Source organism: Carcharhinus amblyrhynchos, chromosome 15, assembly GCF_965287045.1.
Source record: "Carcharhinus amblyrhynchos chromosome 15, sCarAmb.v2.hapA, whole genome shotgun sequence".
NCBI classification, from domain to species: domain Eukaryota; kingdom Metazoa; phylum Chordata; class Chondrichthyes; order Carcharhiniformes; family Carcharhinidae; genus Carcharhinus; species Carcharhinus amblyrhynchos.
In genome coordinates this window covers 53,965,620-53,984,177 of record NC_137338.1, presented here as the reverse complement: position 1 = coordinate 53,984,177, position 18,558 = coordinate 53,965,620, and the positions used below count along the sequence as shown (strand labels likewise).

At 41.6% G+C, this 18,558-nt stretch overlaps 1 protein-coding gene across 1 annotated transcript in view; it reads left to right on the top strand.

Moving 5' to 3' along the window:
- LOC145353303 (cilia- and flagella-associated protein 47-like) overlaps positions 1-18,558 on the top strand; it is a 495,401-nt gene that overhangs the window by 120,146 nt on the left and 356,697 nt on the right. Inside the window, exons 33-36 of the mRNA XM_080203935.1 lie at positions 2,084-2,191; positions 6,617-6,815; positions 11,039-11,136; positions 13,993-14,109. Of these exons, the coding sequence (XP_080060061.1) occupies positions 2,084-2,191; positions 6,617-6,815; positions 11,039-11,136; positions 13,993-14,109 (522 nt within the window). The remainder of the gene's footprint in view (positions 1-2,083; positions 2,192-6,616; positions 6,816-11,038; positions 11,137-13,992; positions 14,110-18,558) is intronic.

Here is an 18,558-nt window from a genome sequence, read left to right as displayed (position 1 = left end):
TTTCTCAGTTTCTTGACTACTTTTTCTTGTTGACAGTGCTCCTTAAAACCTACCTTTTTGCCCAAGCTGTTGGTCATCTGGCCTGACGTGGCTCAGTATAAAATGTTCCATGATGATGCTTGAAAAGCAACCTGGGACTTTTGTCACTTCACTGGTGATATATAAATTTAAGTTGCTGGTTATGGGTAACTTCATTCTACTACCAGGCTTTTCGGAATTGTTCTTATAAATGTATGAATTGGACCATAGAACCAATGGCTGTATTTGTGCACTCTATTCTTGTTGTAAGAAAAGACAACAATTGCATCAATGGATTATATACTTGGTAAAATTGCGCTGCAGTGTAATATCATATTTTTGATGGCATTAACTTTAACTGGTGTAGCAGATATCACAGTTCATCATGTCTTGGAATAATTCCACTCTGATAATGTTCCCACCGCTACTTTCGTTAAAGTTTTACTTTTTAGTGTTCCGCTGCATGTTTTGCTCTCATTCCTATTAAACCACAATATATCTCCAATAATCCTGAATTTTCAGGAAAACAGTCTTCACTTAGACTTCATTGGATCTTGATGCATTCTGGCCTGAGTCTGCAAATTCAATTGCCCAGGATCTGGAGCAGTCACTCCACTCATAGTTTCTATCACTCATCACAAAATTCCTAAAAAGTTTACTTTTTGGGATGCTGATTTCATTTCTACAGATTATGCGATTAGAATGTAGACAGAAATAGATTGCATAGCTGCATCAAAGAGGGAAACGTGGCAGCAAAAGTTACATGGGCCTTGAGCAGCCTTCATTTTGTTCATGCAGTCCTCCACTATGTTTTGTGGTTAGGCAATCCAGTACGCCCAGGAATAGGAAAATCCTCCTTGCACTAATCATAAAAGCCCAGTTAAACAAATACATCTTAAAAGATGCAGCAGAATCATGGGAACTTCTACAATGAAAGATGATTGGTTAATCATAGAATCCCTACAGTGCAGAACAGGTCATTCAGCCCATCAAGTCTGCACTGACTCTCTGACAGATTATTTCATCCAGGCTCTCCCCACTGGCGTTTCTCTGTAACCCCACACATTTCCCATTGCTAATCTATCTAACCTATATGTTTTGGAACATTAAGAGGCATCTTAACATGGCCAGTCCACCTAATCTGCACATCCTTGGTCTGAGGGAGGAAACCGGAGCACCTGGAGGAAACTCATGCAGACGTGGGGAGAATGTGTAAACTCTAAACAGATAGCCATCCAAGGCCAGGATTGAACCTGGGTCCCTGGAGCTGTGAGGCAACAGTGCTAACCAGTGTGCCACCGTGCCGCCTTTAATGTCTTGGGTATAGTCCTTATTGTCAGCTTATTATTCTCAAAATATAAACATTTTTATCATATTTTCTTTTTCATTCATTAACATCCCTTGTGCAAAATCATCACTAGCCCAGGTTACAAATGGATTAAGAAATACCATGTTAAATATTTTGAACAATGGTACCAAATCATTAGAGCATTTGTATAACAGGAAAAGTGACCCATAACAGAGTATTATGATCGGTGTTACAAATAGCTTTTGAATATTAACAACAAAACCCTTTATTCTGTTTTGCTGGGTTAATGAAGGACTCTGCATTAAAGACTCTGCTAAACAGATAGTCTGGCATCAGTCAATTTTTCCACAATGTACTTTGATCAAGAATCTTGAGGATTCCCTTTTGGATAAGAAGATGCCTTTTGGGTGATTTTCTGCTGGTTGGATTAAGGAAAGGTGCATTAGCAAGGTTTTTGAACAAACTTTGCTTCTCTTTTATTTATTTCTTCCACGTACTAATAGACTTACTACCAATGGGAACAGTCGTATTTTGTAATGCCGCTCCAAGCTTTTTTTAGTGTTTCTAAACTTCATGATACTCGAGTATCAATACTGCCACGTTATCTGTGAAAAAGAATATAGCCACCTGTTTCATAATTCTTTCACCCATGGAAGGCTGGGAAAACAGAACGACTTGCAAAGAATGTAGAGTGTTGTCCTTAGATTACAAAATGGATATCACTAAAATTAAAATGATGTTTTGCATTTTTTTTAGAATTGTTCACAGAATCTTGAAAGCATTGAAATTTTTAGTCTGGGTGATGAAGTGTTTGAGTCTGTAAGCAAACATGCATGGACTGATCTTCTGCTACAGATTTACAAGGTAAAATGTATAAAGACACATATGTTTATTCAGAGATAACATTGTTAACTGAATTAAGAAAGTAGTTGAAGCATGCACACTGCAATCTATTTATTTATGTATGTCAGTTCTATTCAACTGTTGAATTCATTAAAATATTGTTCTTTAGATTCATGCAGTTGATGCTCATTTTTATTTTTAAAGCATTTAAAGGAAGCAAGAGAGGAAACTTTTTAAATCTTTACTCAATTCAAATTGATATACTATTACTTTAAAAGGACTGTAACTAAAGATTTGAATGCAAACAGAATAAGTCAGTGCACTGATTGAGCAAAGGGGTTTCATAAGCCATAGGAGCAGAATTAGGCCACTCGGCCCATTGAGTTTGCTCTGCCATTCAATCATAGCTGATATTTTTCTCAGCCTCATTCTGCTGCCTTTTCCCCATAACCCTGATCTCCTTATCAATCAAGAACCTATCTATCTCTGTCTTAAAGCCACTCAATGACCTAACCTCCACAGCCTTCTGTGGCAAAGAGTTCCACAGATTCACCACTCTCTGGCAGAAGAAATCCCTCCTTATCTCTGTTTCAAATGATCATCTCTTTAGCCTGAAGTTATGCCCTCTGGTTCTAGTTTTTCCTACTAGTGGAACCATCCTCTCCACATCCACTCTATCCAGGCCTTGCAGTATCCTGTAAGTTTCAATAAGATCCCCCCTTATCCTTCTAAATGCCAAGGAGTACAGAGCCAGAGTCCTCAATCTTTCCTCATATGAAAGGCTCCTTTCTCATTTAACTTGGGTCCATCTAGCAAAGCAAAGCAAATTGCACTAACTACTATTTAAGTAAGAGAAAGGGCTAATATTCTTATTAGTGACATAAATTTCATGTGGAGAAACACTATTCCTGCAAAAATAAATAAATTAGTTGAATGCTGAAATCTCAAATTATTACCTGTGTTTTGATGGGTGTTGAGTAGAAATTGATATTTAGTCTTTTCTAGGTTTGGTTGTGTGATCTGTGTCCTCAAAAATGGGAAGGAGATATTTTGTTGATATTATTGCACTGTCTATTAACTAGCTAGGTTTGAACAAAGATGAATGGCCATTTGTTCAAAGTTCTGGTCATAGGTGGCCAGGAAGAGTCTTTTAGGTGTAATATTATGTCATTGACAGCTTAAAAAATAACTGCAGATGCAATTTACATTTCAGTGAATTTGTGTGCTGGAAACTATTTAATTTTTTTTTTCTCAATTAAAGACAACTTCAATATACCAAAATAGTGAGGGTGGCACAGTGATTCACACTGCTGTCTCACAGTGCCAGGGACCTGGATTCAGTTCCAGCTTCTGGTAACTGTGTGGAGTTTACACATTCTCCCAATGTCTGCGTGAGTTTCCTCCCACAGTCCAAGGATGTGCAGGTTAAGTTTGATTGGCCGTGCTAAATTGCCCTTTAGTATCAGGGGAATTATCAGGATAAATACATGGGGTTACAGGGATTGAGCCTGGGTGGGATTGTTGTCATTGCAGGCTCAATGGGCCGAATGTCTCCTTCTGCACTGTAGGAATTCTGTGACATTGGAGTTTCAATGTATGATGTGCCTTATTAAAGACTTTAATCAACACATACCATGAAATACCTAAAGCACTTGTCACTTGCTTAATTCCCCACCCCTGCCCCTCCAAAATAATAATATTTTATCTTCCTAGCCTCAGCCTCCTCGGTATACTACCTGAACTTGATAGGAAGCCCTAATCAGGTTGCTGCTGGGAATAGGATTCAGGTTGGAATGTGATTTTGGACAGCTGGAGGTTATTTTTGAATCAGTTTCCAAAGTCAGTTATGCACAGGGGAGAATATTGGTGGGGGTTAGGGGCAGGGGGAGGGAAAGAAACAAGGTAAGGGAGGGAATGAGAAGTGGAGCCCAAGGCAAGATGGACTTGAAAGAACCTTGTGGGACCGAGAGGTGCACTCTTCTAATCCAAAAAAAACTCACTTTTATGGATCACTTTTTCTCCATATTCACTTTTGCCAGATTAACCTGCCATGGGAGAGAAACATAGGAAAAAACAGAGCAGCAATAGATTGCTGAATCTCTCCAGAGAGTAAATCTACAAATTCCCCACTCAGCCTGAGTATCAAGGATTTGGAAAGGTGCTAGACAATGTACATTTAAATTCATTTTTCACCAGCTAGATACTCGTAATTTCATCTAGAATTAAAGATACAAAATTTTCCCTGAAACAGATATTGAACTATGATCTGTATTTGCTTTGCTTAGCTCCATTTCACTATTTGAAAGTCAGTACCACACCGGTCATTCTGCAGTATTTTGGCAGACATTGAGTCTCAAAAGTTGGGGAATAGGATTTAATGAGAGGGAGGAATTGGAGTATTAGGGAAATGGTGTTGGGAAAATTAATGAAATTGAAAGCCTATAAATCTCCAGGGCCTGATAATCGACATTCCAGAATACTTAAAGAAGTGGCTTTGGAAATATGAATGCATTGGTGGTTATCTTCCAAGATTCTATAGCTCCTGGAACAGTTCTGCAGGATTGGAGGTAGCTAATGTAACTCCATTATTTAAAAAGGGGGTTGGAGAGAAAACGGGGAATTATTGACCATTCAGCTTGGCATTGGTAGTGGTAAAGTGCTAGAGTCCATTATAAGAGATTTAATAGTGGAGCACTTGGAAAACAGGGAGAAGATGGATCAGAGCATTATGCAAGATTGCAAGCCAATTGTATTTAGTTCCAAAAGTGTACCACAAGCACAATCCAATTATTTGAATATAGAACATGGCTTTGGTATTTGGTATCACATGGTTCCACACGTACCTATTTGGTAAACTATTCATTGTGGAAACTGACGACACACTATCTGAAATGATTTAGCGCAAGCGACTGACAAGTGCATCACCCAGACGACAACCTGGCCTGAAAATACAGGATTATGACTTTAAAGTTTGGTACAAAGCTGGTAGTAAAATGGTTACTTCAGGCACACTGAACAGGCTATCCAATCTGAAAGAAGAGCTGCAGGTGTTCCTCCAGACATACAAGGAGTATGCAGAGACATCGATGTGGAAGATGTACTCAATATTGATCTGAGGTCAAAACAAGTGCAACCAACTCCAGGAGATAAGCACAAATGATCCATGACTAAAGACCAAATGGTGAGTCATTGTAAAAGGTTGGCCTGTTATGATACAAGAAGGGCCAAATGCCCTTTAATATTTTTGGCCATAAAAAGATTCACCAAGTACTTCAAGAGGCATGCTTTCCAAGAGAAAACTTGCATGCAAAACCTTTTGCCAGGAAACTAAATGAGATCTCCATATTGCCATGTTACATTTTTGGCTTACCATCACCTGCAGAAGTCATGTTCGGAAGGCAGTTACGACAATTTTGCAAAGCCGCCATCCGTCCCATTTCTCAGGACTACAGAAGAAACTTCAAGAAAAAAGACAAGAAAAAATGAAGACAATGTATGATCGATGTGTGGGTGCAGACTGCTTTGTCTGTATAAGTGTGCAATACTGAATGGAGGAATGTTGAGAAGGAACAGAAGTCAGCTAATGGAATTATGTAACCTAACACATAGCATTAAATCATGTATCTAAATCATGTCCAAAGATTGACTCAAGTGAAATTTTGGAAGACTGCCATGAAAACAATCAGCTCTCTGACAGTATACAAAATACCAACACCCAAGTCAAGAACACCCAAGTGACAAGTCTAGATCTCAGCAAGACAATACCATTATGAAATCCATGAGGATTGATGAACAACCTAGTGGTTATATGCTCATAAATGCTTACATTCTTCAATCCTTAAGAAGTGCTTGCAGCATATGGTAAGAAGGAATTGCAACTGTACTTTTCTGTTCACAATAGCTGCTGACTCTTTATAGTAAATCTGTCTGCAGAGCAGTCATGTACTCCTCCATGTGAGGGGAGAGATACAAAAGTGTCCACAGGGGCAATTTTTTCACACAGAGCGTGGTGAGTGTCTGGAACAAGCTGCCAGAGGTAGCAGTAGAGGCGGATACAATTTTATCTTCTAAAAAGAATTTAGATAGTCACATGGGTACGTTGGGTGTAGAGGGATATGGGCCAAATGCGGGCAATTGGGATTAGCTTAGAGGCGGCATGGACAAGTTGGGCTGAAGGGCCTGTTTCCATGCTGTAAACCTCTATGACTCTCTATGACTCTATGAAATAAACTGAACCTATTTTAGTTTACCAGCCCTGTATGAGATTGTTAAGTTTGTATTAAACACAATAGAAATACAAGTCAGAGAGTGGACTATGGATCCTGCTATTTTGCACTGGGTTAAAAAGACTGTGTGCATATCCACTATTGGACATTTAATTCATAAAGTTTTACTGGACAAATGAATGGTATTGTGATTAATAATGTTAAGTTGTATTTTCTTTAGGTTTTTGTTCTTTATCGGTTGACAATGAAAGATATCGAAAATTATTTTAGCAATCAAAAATTCTTGGAAAATATCCCAAGAATAAGTGCTGAGCCCCATTCCAGCAATATATATTCTACTGGTGAAATAGTTCTGCTAACTTGGCTCAACCATCACTATGAGACAATGAGAAATGTAATATGGACATGTTGCCAGAAAGGTAAATGCAAAATGTTTGAATTTTCTATTTACTTGGGTGCTATTTGGAATCTTAAGGCCGACCATATAGAGTGCAACTTGTAAATGTTATCAGGAAAGCTGAATTAAACTGATACCAAAAGACTGGATTCAGTTTCTTTTTGAACCAGTCAAAATGAGAAGCTATGGGTCTCGGTTAACTATGACCCAAGTATGTTGGAATCTCTTCTTGACATAGGGAACAGATTAAACCATTATTGAATATTGTTGATTCTGTGTTTGATGCAGCTTTTTCAGGGTTAAATTCAAGGTTGTTGCACTAATTGGCATGATACTTTTATTTCCAGGGCCAGATTTAACATCACATGCTGGGACAGCGCAGTATCACAGCAGCTAGCACTGCTGCCTCACAGTGCCAGGGACCCAGGTTCAATTCACTTTTTGGGCTGCTGTCTGTGCATAGTCTGCCTGTTCTCCCTGTGTCTGCATGGGTTTCATCCGTGTGCCCCGGTTTCCTCCCACAATCAGAAAGTTGTGCTGGTTAGGTGCATTGACCATCTTAAATTCTCCCTCAGTGTACCCGAACAGGCACTAGAGTATGGTGACTGGGGATGTAAATTGTATTCAGCTGTGTCCTATTTACCTGGGCTAAAAATCCTGAAGGAAACTTTATCAAAAATGCCTTAATAACTCTGCTCTGCTTTGTTCTGTATTCTAAATTTCTAAGGTTAGTTTGATTCAGTCATCTCTGAGCTTCTAACATGATATTGTGGCTGTCAGATGTGAGAAATGATGAACAGGAAAAAGCATTAGTTCCTTCCCCCCACCCAACTGCGCACCGCCCCCCCCCCCACACACATACACCCCTGTAATGTCTTGTGCATCACGAAAAATACACCCCCCATCCTATCCTAAAGCCACTTACTCTCCTGAGAGAGGCAAAAACAATTATATATTTAGGACAAAAAATGGTGATTATATTTCAGACAAAAAACGGTGATATAATTACAACAAAACAAATTGGGAAAAACTCTTCAAACTCCTTAGGATTCTGGCTTTGATTTATGCCCTGTTACAGTGTCTAAGCTTTCTACCCCTGCCTGGTCTATCTCTTTTTTGAAGGAATACAGCAAATCATTATTCACATTATTATTTGCTGTATGAATCAGCAACCCATTCTGCTGTTCCACTGTTATCTGGGGAAAAAACAACCCAACTTTTAAACTAGTTCTGGCCTTGCATAACTTGAGATTGTCACCTCTCATCCCCGTTAACTTACTTAGTTGAAACAAGCTGCTGACACAAACACAACCTATTCCTGCACCATCTTTTAAACATCAATCAAGATTGGTCAATGCATCACTAAAGTGATGCCCCTACTCTATGAGCCTATCTTGGCCATTAAATGGTTAAAATTATGAATTGTGTGGTTTTCTTCTGCACTCTTACAAAAACTTGGATGTCAATCCCCATGGGAGGAAACCAAAGCAAGACAACATATTCCAACTCAGACCTATACTCCATCATTGTGGGGTCTGCAGCAGTTCTCATAGAACTGACTATTTGCTCCATGGTTGACTGCGTGATCTGCATTTCTTGCTGGATGATCTTAAACATGCTCTTAAACATGGGAGTACTTCACACCCTGTTCCATTGTGTGCAAGTTCACAGGCCTGATGCTCAGGTCTCTTAAAACGTCCAGATGTATACGGATCAGTCCTCAGATCTACACTATGTACTTAAGACCTTGATCTTTGCAGGGCAAGAATGAAAGCTCTCCTACTGACTCGCTGCTACGTGCACTGCCCTGAGTTATTGTCCATTTTCTCTTCTGCATGGTGGTGTGTGGTTTGACTCCCAGTGCAAATACCTCGAGCCTATTGTCTCTGAGCTGATGTTTGCTAAAGAATGATCCAATGCCTCATCTGTCATGCTCTCTGTCAGCTCATTATCCTCTGGGCGTTCTGCATTTTAACCGGGATAAGGATGAAGTTTTTCTGTGAGGGTGAGCAGATATAGATGAATGGCTGTTTCGGTGAGATTTTGGTGAAAGAGTGAAAGGTACTTTGTGTCCTCCACACTTTCTCCTTGTGATGCTCCTAATGGGACTCATCCTGATGATCTTTAAGACTTGATCCATGAGTAAGGGCAGGATCTGAATAGATGCCATGCTTCCAGACCTCGGCTTCCCCCTAATAATGTTTGCAAACTTTGCCTGAAAGAAAGAAGTGAAAATGTTAGTGGTTGTCTAATGAGGTTGTTCGAGGATGTGCATGTCAACGCAAATCATAGTGCTGGGTGGGAGATGTGTGTGAAAGTAAAGGGAGTGCTGGTGAGGAGTGTAGGGGGTGCAATATGTGGCATTAGATGCTGATGGAGTTCTGTAATGAATGGAAGAGAGTGCTTGTTCTCAGGGGTGGTTAGTGCTGGAACAACATGTAGTTCAGGATTATTCAAGGTGATGTGAAATCTTGTTAAGAGTTTTACCCTAGCACCCTGGTCAGGTTATTAAACAGTTTTGTACTTTTGGATCCAGGAGCTGCTCTTTGCACTGACATCCTCCAGAACCTATATCTATGCTGCTGCTCAACAGTCTGGTGGGGTAAAGATGTTCCCCTCCATCCTGCATACCTTCTCCTGCAGGACCTCCATTGTGGAGTTAGAAAATATGAAGCCTTGAAGTTTTTTTGTCCTGCCATGCACTGGCTGTCTTAAGGTTGGCTTCAGTCAAAAGCTGCCTATCTTTAAAAGGTGCAAGTTGCCTTTAAATAACACATGAATACCAGCAATTGAAGGCCCAATCAGGCAATCTGCTTGTTTTATTTAATGAGCTGTGGGTATTGCTGGCTAAGGCCAGCATTTATTGCATATTGCTAATTACTTTTGAGAAAGTAGTGATGATCTGCTGCCTTCAACTGCTGCACTCCATTCTGTGTAGGATCACACAGAGTGCTGTTAGGAAGGAAGTTCCATGATTTTAATCCTATGGCATTTAAGGAATGGTGATACATTTCCAACTCAGGATATTGCATGGCTTGGATGGGAACTTGCAGATGGTAGTGTTATCATATATCTGCTGTCTTGTTTTTTCAGTGGTACAGGTTGCAGGTTTGGAAGGTGCTGTCTAAAAAACCTTGGTGAGTTGCTGCAGTGCATCTTGCAATTGGAACACATTGCTGCCACTGTGCATTGGTGGTGGAGGGAATGAATGTCTAAGATATTGGATGGAGTTCTAATCAAGGAGGCTACTTTGTGTTGAATGGTGTGAAGCTTCTTGAGTGTTATTGGAGCTGCACTCATCAAGGCAAGTGGAGAGTATTCCATCACTTGTGTCCTGAAAATGGTGGCTGAGTTTCTGGGAGTCAGAAGGTGAGTTACTCTTGGCAAGATTCTAGTTTCTGAACTGTTCTTGTAGCCAGAGTACTTATGGCAAATCCAGTTTTGCTTCTGACCAATGCTATCCGTAGGATGTTGATGCTTGATAATAGGGCAATCTGCTTTGTTATTTATAATGAAGGCCCCCCCCCCCCCAACTAATATAACACTAATTCTTGATCTGAAAATGGACCTACATGAATTTCTACTCCTTATGTCTCCTATTGATGTAGTCAAGTTTCAAACTTATAACCATGCTGGCAAATATTGCCATGCCATCAATATTCTCCAGTTTTGAAACCTTCTCCAATTTCATGTTTCATCCCATATATTTCAGTTCTTCCACTCTGGATTCCTGTTGTTCAACAATAGTCATGTTTCAAAAGTACTTGACTCATGTAACACTTGCAAGCGTACGATGTAAAATGCGCCCTTGTACTTACTATGTGAACATGATAGCCTGCAGCAGATTTAATTCACCAGCACAATCCCATATCATGCTTTATTGATTGATTTTAATGGACCTGTTCCTAATCATTCACAACACAGTTTTACAAAATGATTGGATGATCTTCCTATCATATAAATGTATCAAATTATTTCCATCAAATTTCAACAACACACAAGCCAGGGTATTTGAATGGCATATTATTGTAAATGGTTTTGGACAATGGGTGGGTTCTAATTGCAAATTTTTCCCTCTTTCCTCAATGGAAACTTGTTCAAGTCAAAAGTAGAAGCCTGAAAATCTATTTTGTCTGTTCTCAAAAATATATAATTACAAGGTTTGACTATTATGTTCTAAACCCAGTCCTTTCTTCTTTATTTTTAATTTTAGATGACTGTCTGATCTTTTATTCTTTTAAATAGGTGCTATACCACCAACACGCTGGATAATTAATTTTGATTTAGATTTATTGGATGGCTTAGTGCTGGCAGCTGTCGTGGCTGCTTATTGCCCCCAACTGGTAGGTGATATTTTTATAAACTATTGCATTTAATGTTTCTTGTTATCTGTTTGGTTTCTTTTTAAAACAAGGCACAGACATGGTCAACTGTTGGTAGATTCTGTACTGAGACAAAAGCAAGTCTTAGTTGTAAATGTTGCATATAATCTAGCATATTAAACTGAATGAAATTGTTTTCTACATAAGATGCATTGATATTATAAAAGTTTAATGTCAGGATTAAGTGAGAAGTGATTTGCATTGACGTGAAACGTCCAGACTAATTTGATGCTATGACCCACTTTGACTCTGAAGGGAATCTTGATCACTTGATTTCCAGTGTCAGGTACCAGACTGATGTTGTATTTACCCTATAATTGCAGCATCAGGCAAAGCCGAATTACTGTTCCCCAATTCTCTGATTAGACTGTGATTACACCCATAATAAAACAATTTAGTCAATTAAGTGAACTTGGATAGCACCAAATCTTGCATCATAACTTGAGAATTTAAAGGAACTAAAACATGACTTTAGAAAGTACACACAGAATCTGCTTTAAGTTTTTACTATTGTAGAAGATATTAATTTACTGAAGATGCCTGAGCCCTTAAGGGAAAGGTAGTATTTAATCTGCCATGAATATGGTATAATGAATGTGAGAACAGACAGATTTCCAAGTTGAGTGGTACAGGGACAAAGAAAGGAATACCTTGGTCCACCATTAGAATATTATGTAAGGAGGTTCAAAACCAAGTCGGCCATCTTCATATCTGTGATTCACCTGTTGCTCAGGACTATTTCTCTGAGCTCTACTCCGTTTCCTGCGGCAATCACATTTATAGCCACCTTGAGAAAATCAGTGACAATGAGCAGAAGGTTCATGTATAAATAACTTTGATTGAGTTAACACTAAGTTGCTAATGTCAACAGAAGTTGGATAAAGGCTAGTAAGATATGGAAAATGGTGCTGACTTGATTAGTCCAACAGAAATAAAGTACTTTTATATCTTTCTCGTCAATAATTGGGTCTAACGAGACAATTATAATCCATGTGGAGTTCCCCACCTAACTAGTCTCAGAAAGGTTGTGTCAGGTCCTTCCTGAGAAAATGCTGTAAGTTTTTAGTTGGTTAAGGCTTGAGGGACATTTCTTAGGTTGTATGATTAGTTCAATTTGTATTTGACTGGCAATTGCATTCTGAATTTGAGAAATCAAATACTTCAAATCTGGGAATTCTCAGTAATCCTTTGTTGGGATGTAAATAAAAACATGGGAGCATTTGTAACGTTTCATGGGAAGAGACAGTTTGAAATCTGAGATGCAATAAATCACTTCTGGCCAGCTTGATGCATTGAAGGAGGAACGCTGCATTTAAAAATTATTTATAAAGGATTCTGTTCAACCTTTGAATTGTATTTGTTGTTTAACATTTTGTTTACTCTATTCTACATGCATCAGCATTTAAGAAATAGTTATATAATGTTGTTGTTTATTGAAAAGAAATGGTCGTTATATTTAACTTAAAATGATTACTGATTTAGAATTATATTGATTTTGAAGTCCAGAATAAAATCTTAGGACAGTAATAAGATAAGTCGTGTAGCAGAAAGTAGTAATTAGACTGGGGAGGGATTTTCCACCCCTGTTTTTGGTGGGTGGAAAACCCGGAGAGTCAGAGATTCCAATGGGTGTCACTGCCACTAACATGATGGTATGATAACAAGATTTACAACCGGCATGGACAAATAGGTACGGAGTGAAGAGAACCCGTCGCGGGGAGTGCAGCCCAAGGGGGGGGAGAGGATAATGCCCAGGCAGTGTCCTGCCATTGCCCCAGGCACTGCACAGGGGACACAGCCGGTGGGGGGGAGGTGGAGTGGCAGCGTCTGTTGCAAAAGTCTAGGGTGAGGGGTTCCCCTGGGAGGGATGTCCCCCTGGAGACATCCTTGATATCTGGGGGAGGGGGGTCGGGGGTGGTGGTGGTGGTGGTGGTGTGGTGGTGTGTGGGATGGGTGATGGCGGTGTTGGGGGGGAAGTGGCAGGGGCAACTGGTAGTTTTTTAAAATTCATTCATGGGATGTGGGTGTCACTGACTGGGCCAGCATTTATTGTCCATCCCTGAGGGCATTTAAGAGTCAACCACATTACAGTCACATGTTTGCCACACTAGATAAGGCAGATTTCCTTTCTGAAAGGACTTTAATGAACCAGATGGGTTTTTACAACAATTGACGATGGTTTTGTGGTCATCATTAGATTTTTAATTCCAGACTTTATTGACTTCACATTTCACCATCTGCCATGGTGGGATTGGAACGCAGGTTCCCAGTGCATTGCTTTGGTTTTCTGGATTACTAGTCCAGTGACAATATCATTATGCCACTGCCTTCCAGTTCAGGCTCCTTTTCCTGCTTATTTAGACACAGTCAAAAAAAGAGAGAATTCCACCCTTTGTTTGTTGTTCATTTGCTATATATGTTATCGAAACCTTGCCTAGATGTCAAGGAATGGATAAGAAGCACCTCGTAATCTAGTGTTGAATAATCTGAGAATCAAAATAATTTCAGAGAAGAAGACTGGAAACAATCTGAAAATATTATAGCTGTTATTAGAAATATCAGCCCAGAACATTTTGGATGTTGGAGGCAGGGCACCACCCTTGAGTTTTATTTTTTGCAATTATATTTAAAATTGGTGAAGAGAAATGATTTGATTAGTTTCATATTCATTATTCAATTCTTCTACTGATCTATTTTAGACTCTGATTTTTTTAAATGAAACAATGCTATATTTAATTAAATTTGAAATCATTTAACACTGATTTTCATTTGTAGATTTGTGAAACAAAAAATACAACTCATTATCTTTCTTTGCAGATTACAACTCATTTTCAGAATATGTACACTTCTCCAGCTGCTCCTGAGCAATGTCTGCATAATAGTCTGGTTGTCCTAAAAGCATTCAATACCATTGGCCTAGATTTTGATATACAGGTAAACTGAATGATTGATTATTGTGCCATATTTCGTGTTTCCCGTTTCTGAACGAAAGCCCATGGATGCAGTAGTGTTGTCATTTTAACAGAGAAGCTTATTCAAATGATCCAGATTCAGGAGTTCAAATCCTGATGTAGCAGCCGGGGAATTTAAATTTAATTAATTAACTTTGTTGTTGTTCGTCCATCATCATCGATGAGGACCTCGACACCATTAGTCATTTTGAGGCTGGTTGCGATGTGTCCGAAGATGACTGATCAGGCCAATTCGTGCATGGAATGTCCTGGCACATATTGGACAGACTTGTGTAGTCACTGTAGTTGTTGCGCTGGTGGCTCTGGACTTGTGCAGCTCGCGCTTAAGTTGTGCTTCATCAATACGCCTTGCTCCGTGAGCTTAACAGCCTTTGTGGATGAGGCAGTGCCAGGTAGGGCGGTTTTGTGCCAGTGTTTCCCAGGCGGTCGTGTCTATGTCAAGTGACTTCAGGGAGGCCTTGAGTGTGTCTTTGAAACGTTTCTTCTGCCCTCCATGCGAGCGTCTTCCAACAGAGAGTTCCCCAAAAAGGAGCTGCTTGGGTATGCGCCCATCTGACATACGGATGACATGACCTGCCCATCGGGCCTGCACTGTCATCAGCGGTTGTGGACTGATGGTAGACTTGCTCTAGAGAGAACTTTAGTGACTGGTGCTTTGTCTTGCCATCTGATGTGTAATATTCTGTGAAGACAAGTCATATGGAAATGATTGAGCTGTCTTGCATGCCTTCGATACACAGTCCATGTTTCACAGGCATACAGGAGGGTAATGAGTACCACAGCGCTGTAGACCTTCAGTTTTGTTGCTGGGCTGATTCCTCGATGTTCCCATACAGTGGGGCGCAGTCTACCGAAAGTAGAACTTGCCTTTGCTATTCTGCAGTTATCTTCTGTATGAATAGTCACTGCTTGGGAGAGGGTGCTGCCAAGATAAGTGAACTGGTCCACTGCCTGTAGTTTCTGCCCTTTGATTGTGATTATGGGTTCTGTGTACGGTGCATGAGGAGCAGGCTGGTGCATGACTTTGGTCTTTTTAATGTTGATGGTGAGTCCAAAGTTCTCACAAGCTATGGAATATTTGTCCATACTGACTTGCATCTCTGGCTCTGAGCCAGCATACAGGGCGCAGTCATCGGCAAAGAGGAAATCTCTCAGAACAGTCTCTTCCCCTTTGGTAATAACTTGAAGTCTCCTCAGGTTGAAGAGCTTCCCACCCACTCTATACTTGAGGCTGATTCCAGCAACACTGTCCTGGAAGGCATCATTCAGCATGGCAGTAAACATCATGCTGAACAGTGTGGATGTGAGCACACAGCCCTGTTTGACGCCACTGGTGACTGGGAATGCCTCAAAGGATTCTCCGCCATCCAGTACTCTGGCCACTATGCCATCATGGAACTGGTGTACCATCTGAATGAATTTGGGGGAGCAGCCGAACTTTGACATGATCCTCCACAGGCCTTGTCGGCTTACAGTGTTGAAGGCTTTCGCGAGGTCAACAAAGGTTGTGTAGAGCTCATGATTCTGCTCCTGACATTTCTCCTGAAGTTGGCGCGCAGCAAAAATCATGTCAGTAGTCCCACGACCTTTGCGGAAGCCACACTGTAACTCTGGAAGCAGGCCTAACTCCAGATGAGTGACCAGACGATTTAGCAGGACTCTTGCGAGGGTTTTTCCTGTGATGGAGAGCAGCGAGATTCCTCGGTGGTTGTCGCATACTTGCCGATTGTCCTTCCTCTTAGAGGTGTACGATGGAAGCATCTTTAAATTCCTGAAGAATGGATCCTTGCTTCCAAAAGGACTGGAACAACTCAGTGAGCTTCTCGATAAGTGCAGGACCAGCAGCTTTATAGATCTCTGCGGGTATGGCATCTGCCCCTGGGGTTTTGCCACTGGATAGCTGGCTGACAGCTTTCATGACTTTGGCTACTACCAGTGGGTCATCCATGGTGCTGTTGATATCAACCCATGGAATCCTGTCTATTGCCTCATTGTTAATAGATGATGGTTGATTGAGGATGTCTTCAAAGTGTTCAGCCAATCTCTGCAGGATCTGAGCCTTCTCTGTAGTGAGAGTTGTACCATCTGTACTCAGGAGGGGGAAACTCCTGAGAGATTGAGGTCCATAGAGAGTGTTGAGGGCTTCGTAGAACCGCTTCAAGTCATTCCTGTCAGCGTATCCCCGTATTTCATCTGCCTTGGCGCTCAGCCAGGCATCCTGCAATTTACGCAGTTTATTCTGGACTGTCCTGCGAGCACTGGTAAAAGCATCTTTCTTCGCAGCTGAAGATGGGTCGTTCTGACAGGCCCGATGAAGACGGTGCTTTTCAACAAGTAGAGCCTGTATCTCCTCATCATTCTCATCGAACCAATTATGCTGCTTGTGGGTGGAGGGCCCGAGCATCTTCAGTGCAGATGTATGGTTAGCATCCTTGAAGCGTTCCCAGTCATCTTCAGCGCTGCCTGCGAGGTGTAGGTCAGCAAGCTTGATTTCTAAGTCTTCAGCCAGTGCTGAAGCTATGGTTGGGTTCTTTAGCTTGGCTGCATTGATTCTTTTCATAACCTTGCTTCCTTGTGGTCGCCCCTTGGGTCTGATACGGAGCCTCATTTTGGAGACAATGAACCTGTGATCTGTCCAGCAGTCAGCACCACACATGGCCTTGGTTACTCTGACATTCTGTCTGTCTTTTTTCCTGACAATGACATAGCCGATAAGATGCCAATGCTTAGAGCGGGGGTACGTCCAGGTGGTCTTGTTACGGGTAGGCAGATGGAAGGTTGTGTTGGTGATGAGGAGTTTGTGTGCTGCACAGGTCTTCATTAAGAGTAGGCCATTGCTGTTACACTTGCCCACTCCATACCTCCCAGTGACTCCCTGCCAGATTGCAGAGTCATAACCCTATTCTTGCATTGAAATCACCAAGCAAGATCAGCTTGTTGGTAATGCTCACTGCTGATAGTAGGACGTCTAATTCTTTGTAGAACTTGTCTTTCATCTCGTCTGGGTTGTTCATTGTGGGGGCATAGGCGCTGATCAGGGTGGCTTGACTTCTGTTCTGTAGCAGAAGCTGTAATGTCATAAGCCGGCCGTTCACACCCTTGGGTAGACTATCTAGTTTCTGAACAAGGTGACTCCCGACAGCAAATCCAACTTCAGCATCACGATGCTCATCGCTGCTGTGACTGCTCCAGAAAAAAGTGTATCCACCTCCCAGTTTCAGTCAACTGACCTACATTGGCAAGACAAGTTTCGCTCAGGGCTGCAATGTCAACGTTGTATCTTGCAAGCTCTCTGGCAACTAAGGCTGTTCTTCTTTCTGGTCTGTCTGCTGTAGGGTTGTCCAAAAACGTGCGCACATTCCAAGTGCCAATGGTGAGCGGTGTCACCTTGTGTTTTATTTTGTTTATTCGACCGCAAGATGGGATCCCCGCCAGCCATGGTAAACTGGCCAGGGTGTAGTGAAGCAGGCAATGTTTAGGGCACCTTTTCTAGCCCCTTCCTCATTCTGTGGAGGTGAGCAGTGCGTTCCTGAAGAGGACTGCTCAGTTGCCCAGGTAGACACCGAGTTCAACTGCTGCCTCGGTCAGCAGAAAACGACCATTAGACTTGAACCGCCTGCGCGCAGGTCTGTGACTACAGCTCCCAGTGTACCTGCACCTGCTGCTTCATTGCTTGCTCATCGCCACAGGACTTCAAGGGTTGAACAGGACACATGATGATGATGATGATGGTGGTGTCAACCTAGCGTTTATTTGGATTAAAGTGAGGGAGAGTTGCGCAGGGTCAGCCTCACTCTCTCTTCCCGATTTCCATCTAGATCCAGTGGCAAGACAAGAGTCAAGACGGCTGGAGGTGGGACCAGGCACAGTGGATGACCAGGAAGTCTTCTGTGTCTTGTCCTGCTCTTTGTGTTCCATGACGCTTGCAGAGACTGCCTTCTTAACCGTTGGACCTTCCATTGATCTTGTCGGCTTCGCAAGCTGGGATAGGCATCTCCCTATCTCACTGAGGATTGAGACCTGTTGGTTACCCTCATCTGGTTTAGCTGGCTTGCCGAGGCCATTGCCCGGGATGTGGCCGCTGTTGCGTGCAAACAGCTACGGGGAGCCACAGGTGAGAGCTGAGTGCCAGGTGGGGACAAAGGATGGACAAACTGCCCTGAAAGGACGTGACATGTTTCCCTACCAAAGGTACTACCCCTCCCTGACACCCCATACACACCCAATTAATTAACTAAATCTGGAGTAAAAGATCAGTATCACCAATGGTAACCATTGAAACTACCAGATTGTCATAATCACCCATTTGGTCAATAATGCCGTTTAGGGAAAGAATGCTTACCCAGTCTGACCTGAATGTGATTCCAGACTCTCAGCAATGTGATTGATTCTAAGCTGCTTTGTGAAGTGA